Source organism: Pelodiscus sinensis, chromosome 2 (assembly GCF_049634645.1).
Source record: "Pelodiscus sinensis isolate JC-2024 chromosome 2, ASM4963464v1, whole genome shotgun sequence".
In the NCBI taxonomy this organism is placed as follows: Eukaryota; Metazoa; Chordata; order Testudines; family Trionychidae; genus Pelodiscus; species Pelodiscus sinensis.
In genome coordinates, this window is record NC_134712.1 from 17,138,511 (window position 1) to 17,143,667 (window position 5,157).

General features: G+C 52.4%; 1 protein-coding gene across 4 annotated transcripts; it reads right to left on the bottom strand.

Moving 5' to 3' along the window:
* Positions 1-554: 554 nt before the first annotated feature.
* On the bottom strand, positions 555-4,918 carry MYC (MYC proto-oncogene, bHLH transcription factor). 4 transcript variants are annotated; one of them, XM_075920145.1, is made up of 3 exons: positions 4,508-4,918; positions 2,747-3,443; positions 555-1,471 (listed from the first exon to the last, which is right to left on the bottom strand). In XM_075920145.1, the coding sequence occupies exons 2-3, from the start codon at positions 3,426-3,428 to the stop codon at positions 927-929; spliced, it is 1,227 nt and encodes a 408-aa protein (XP_075776260.1). In that variant the 5' UTR covers positions 3,429-3,443; positions 4,508-4,918; the 3' UTR covers positions 555-926. The 4 variants fall into 4 exon arrangements, with proteins under 4 accessions (XP_075776260.1, XP_075776258.1, XP_075776261.1 ...); XM_075920143.1 differs by having other exon boundaries at positions 555-1,474; positions 4,508-4,915; XM_075920146.1 differs by lacking the exon at positions 4,508-4,918 and adding an exon at positions 4,366-4,385 and having other exon boundaries at positions 555-1,474.
* Positions 4,919-5,157: the final 239 nt, after the last annotated feature.

Consider the following 5,157-nt stretch of genomic DNA (forward strand, 5'->3'; position numbering starts at 1 on the left):
GGGCACAAGCCAACAATCCACTTCTTCATCTGAAGTGGGTTGTACCCACTCAAGCTCATTTTACTCATCTTTGATATATTGAAGGGAGCACAGCTGGACTGGCAGGCTAAACACTAAAATCAGTGGCCTAGTCATTTTGGTGGAAGTGATGTGCAATACCTTTCTATCTGCTTTGTCAATGGGTGTAGGTAACTAGTATCTATAAGGACTGTTAAATACGGTAGCTTCCCCAAAACACACTTATTTAAAAACAAATTCAATTTCACACTCATGATTTACCCTTAAGTGATGTCAGATTACTAACATTACATGGACCCAGATTTCATGAGTTGTATAGTAGTGGCAGTGAATGACAATACTTTGAAGAAAAAGCAAAGTCTTTACACATGGTTTATCTAATTATATTTTGGGCAAATTTATTTATCTAAAAACAAAATAAAAATCAATTTTTAAAAGAAATTAAATAAAACCCACAAAACTGTGAAATGTTCTGGCACAGAAGTTCAAGACAAATATAAATTCAGTTGGCCACAACTGCTGAGTATAGAAAAATGTGCAACATTAATAAAGATTTTATTAAAGGTATGTACATAGCAAGATATGTAAATATATACAGCAATTTGGGGACTTTTTGGAATTGTCAAGAAAAATGACTTAAATACAAAACTGCTGAAAAACAAAATTGAAAAAGTTCATCCCCAAGCATGAAGTCGTCCCATCTGTCCTTATGCCCAAAGTATTAATTATGAGGCAGTTTTGAGGTTATGGCTAAAACCTTTCCAAGTTCCAGCCAAGGTTGTGTAGTCTCAAGTTATTTTGCAAAGCATGCAATTGCAATGGTTCCGTATTTCATGAACGGGCATAAGTTCATGAGTAAGATTAGAAACATTAATATTTTCTTATTTCAGTCTAGATTAGATTCTAATCTATGCACAAGAGTTCCTTAGCTGGTCTAGTTTGTGTTTCAACTGATCTCGCCGCTTCTTCAACTGTTCTTTCTCTGCAATCAGTCTATGTTCATCTGTTTGAATAGAAATAACATACTCGGTGGCTTTTTTAAGAATGACAACTTTCGGTGCTTTTTCATTGTTGGCTACCTCAGGTATTTGGTCACGCAAAGCAAAGAAACTCAACTTCAGCTCATTTCTCCTTTGGCGCTCCAAAACGTTGTGCGTTCGCCTCTTGTCATTTTCTTCTGTGTCTGATGTGCGGGGACTTGAACACTTGCGATTATTACTGATCTGTTTGAGAACTCTGCCACTGTCCAACTTTATCCTTTTTGCTGAAGGATACTCAAGCTTGGTTGAGGGAGGAGCAGCATAGTTGTGTTGATGGATGGGGACATGACACCTCTTAAGAACTAGTGGGCTGTGGTGTGGCTTACTGTGCTCTTCTGTTGACTGTGTGATTGATTCAGATTCACTTGTTGTCACAACATCAATTTCTTCCTCATCTTCTTCTGGTTCTTCTTCTTCTGGAAGAAAAAAAACAAACAAACCACACACTCCTCCATAAGTCAATTTCTGTGGATATTTATAAACAGTATAAGTATTCCTTGTTGTATAATGGAGAACAAAGTGGGTAACAGAATGTAATCTGCTAAAACCTGCAGTTCCCTGAAAAAATTTTTTCCTCAGAAATCCAACATGCAACAGAAGTACTGTTAAAAGAACAGACTCCTCTTTTGTACTCCTTAACTCTACATCCCAGACTGCCAAACCCTGCCTCCCAGATAGCAAAAAGTTACGTAATTCTGAACAGACAGCAGTGAAGTTGAATGTTGACAGATGTTACAGCACAAACCCCCACCCCCTGCCAATCATGGAAGCCATTCTTAAAATATTTAATCAGTCTTTGGGCCAGGACCCAAAGCAAAGCTTTCTTCACTCTTGTATATTTTAGGGTCACCTTCGGAAGCGCCCTCCATCCCCATTATGTGAGTAAATCACAGAAAGGGAAAAAAAAGACTATAGACCTTGTCTGCAGACATTCAGTCCCTAACTATCCATGGGACTGTCTCAAACTGTTTGAAAGATACTTAAGAGTGCCTTTAAAAATTCTCAGACTCATTTACATCTTTTCAGCTAGCACTAGCACCTCCCAGATTACACACACTCCCTGTGGCTGTTAACACTTTCCCATCCCATGAATGTCACTGGAGGGCAAATTCAATTGGATAAGATTCTAGCTTTGGGGGAATGACTCAGACCCTGTTATGAAAGTTAACACCTCCTCCCTCTTCTCTCCCCCCACCCCAATGGGCTAGTGTCCCAGGAAATTTAATTCGCATGGAGCCTCAGAGCATGCCTTGCTAACGTGGCATTTAAAAAAGCACATGCAACAGGGGGGACTGAAATCCTTAGGGATAGGAGGAGTTATGCATGCCAGTTTCAGCAGAGAACAAACTGAGTGTGTCCTGCCCAAGCTCTTCTATGATGTTTAAGCATCCACATTGGACAAATTAGAAAGTAACAGAACCCAAGGGCATTGTTACATAGGTACACACAGAGCAGTTAAGTTTTAAGGTAATATACAAGGATATATTTAGCCCACCCCAAAACAAACAGAAAACCTAAAGGACATGCAAGGGGGGAACTTCCCTGGTATCTTCCTTGGTAGACCTGAAGATGGTTGTCCCTGACTCCACAAAAGGCAAGCAACAGCTGAGCTGGACTGTGCCCATGCCTATGTCCCCAGAAAGCCTGAGGTGGTGGGACAGTCTTGAGAAGGGACAATCGGTACTCACCAGAGTCGCTGCTGGTGGTGGGCGGCGTGTCATCGCCCAGCAGGGAAGCCGGGCTGGAGTCGGGGGAGCCGGGCTTGGGGGACCTCTCGCTGAGCGGGTAGGGGAAAACCACGGAGGGATCTATGCAGTCGGAGGCGGCAGCGCCCAGATCGTGCAGGTAGGTACTGGCGGAGGCAGGGGAGGGAGCCATGCTGGGCGGCTGCGAGGGCGGCGGCTGCGGGCAGAGCCGGGAGCCGGCACCCCCCTCTCTACGGGCCGCCTGGTAGGAGGCCAGCTTCTCGGACACCACCTTCTCCAGCTTGGCGGCGGCGGAGAAGCCGCTCCACATGCAGTCCTGGATGATGATGGATTTCACGAAGGACTCGTCGTCCGGGTCGCAGATGAAGCTCTGGTTCACCATGTCGCCCCCCAGCAGCTCCGTCACCATCTCCAGCTGGTCGGCGGTGGAGGGGAAATAGGCGGCGGCCAGGCTAGAGCGGCGGCTGGGCGAGAGCGGCGGCGTGGGCAACAGCTCGAACTTCTTCCAGATGTCCTCGGAGGGGGCGGGCGGCTGGAGCTCGCTGCCCCGCTGCTGCGCCACCAGGTAGAAGTTCTCCTCCTCCTCCTCGAAGTAGAAGTAGGGCTGCACCGAGTCGTAGTCGTAATCGTAGTTCTTGCTGGGGAGGGTCGAGGTCTGCGGCATCGCGGCGGCTGGTGCCTGAGGGGTCGGGGCAAGGGGGACACACACGGGTCAGGGCGCCGCGGGGAAGGGGGTGCAACCGACTGCCCCCCTCCAGGAGCACCCGACAAATGGTGCGCGCACCGGGGAGGCAGGGCGCGGTTGTTGCAGCTCCCCCCTGCACTGTGTGAGGGGAGGGGTTGCCACCCCCACCCCCGTGCAAACCCCGCTCCCCCTAAGCGGAGCAGAAGGAAACCGCAATCCCCCCCCCCCCCCCGACGTGCGCGGCAGGACACACAAGCCCGCAGCTCGCTCCGGTGCAAAACGGGGAACAAAAGAGCCATCAGCCAGTCCTCGCAGGGCACCGGCCGCCTCTTTAGAGCCGGCACCACCTTAACAGCGCGCGGCAACCGCTGCGCCGCCCCCCCAGCGGTAGGGGCTCCCCGGGATACTCTGCGCCGCCGCCGCCCGCCTCCGCCCCCAGTCCTGGACGGCTCCGCTCCTGCCTCGGCAGCAGGCTCCTAGTGCAGCGCGACCTGGTCCGTCCCCACCCCCTAAATACTACTCAGCCCAGCCCGTAGGGGGGGGGGGCGCTGTTAGTGCGCCAGCGGCCGGCCAGGACCCCTGTGCTGAGCACCGGCCCCACTTCCCCTAGCAGGGCAAGAGCCGCAGCGAACAGCGGAGCAAATCCTCCCAGCCTCGGGGCGGCTTCCAGAGCAGGTAGCTCACCCCAGTTCAGCTGGCCCCAGGAACTTCTCCCAGAAGGGGCAGGGGGCAAACTGTGCTACCCGGGGTCCCAGCGCCCGGTTACCACAGCAGACACCGCCGAGCGTAGCCCGCCTACGGCTCCGTGGGGAGACACTGACGGGCCCGGGAGAAGCCCCATTTAAAGCCCCCCCAGTGGAAGAGAATCCGGCAGGCAGAGCGCGCGTTACGCACCCAGGCTGCTGCTTCCACACACCTTGGGTCTCTGTGCGTCTCCACACTCCTTTGCAAAGCCAGCCTGGGGGAGGGGGGAGTCACCCAAGTTGCACCCCAAATGCTGCAAACAGACCCCCCCCCCCCGACCTACCCAAGGTGCAAACGCGTCTTTGCAAACTCACCGGCTCCTCCGAGGCACCGGCTGGGAACTGCAGAAAGGGACCGATTAAAGACCGTGCAAAAAAAAAATAAAAAATAAAAGTCGAGGAGGGGACAGAAACTCGGCCCCACAATAAGTATCCCACAAGAGCAGCAGGGGGACGCCCTTCCCGGCTGCTTTGCGCACCAGCCCCTCGCGCGGGGAATTGTAAGTCCAAGGCAGCGCCGCCGTGCCCGGGGCACTCGGAAGTTCGCTCGCTAGCTCCGCTTTAAAGCGCCGGCCGGCGCGAGAGGGGAGGGGGCGCTTGAGCAGGAGTCGCCGGCTGCTACTGCACGAGCCTGTTCGCCTCCCTCTCGTCACTGAGCAGCCAGCCAGCTCTTTGCAGGGACTTTTATAGAGGCAGCGGGATCCATCCGCCTTTCCCGCCAAAGGGCCAGCTCGCACACCGAGCAAGCTGTGGGCTTATCAAGTAGGCTGGGCCCCGCCGTCAGCGGGCTGGGACTCCTGCAGCCGCCGCCCCTAGTGGGCGTAGAGGGTCGCGAGTGGGTAGGAGCCACCCATTTCCGAAGGACTATTTTTCAGGGTTGTATTTTGAATGCCTCCGCAAAAGGGGGGGGAGGGGCCGCTGGTGTGCTAGCGGGGGAAAGGCGCTGAAGGAAAATACTGCTCCGA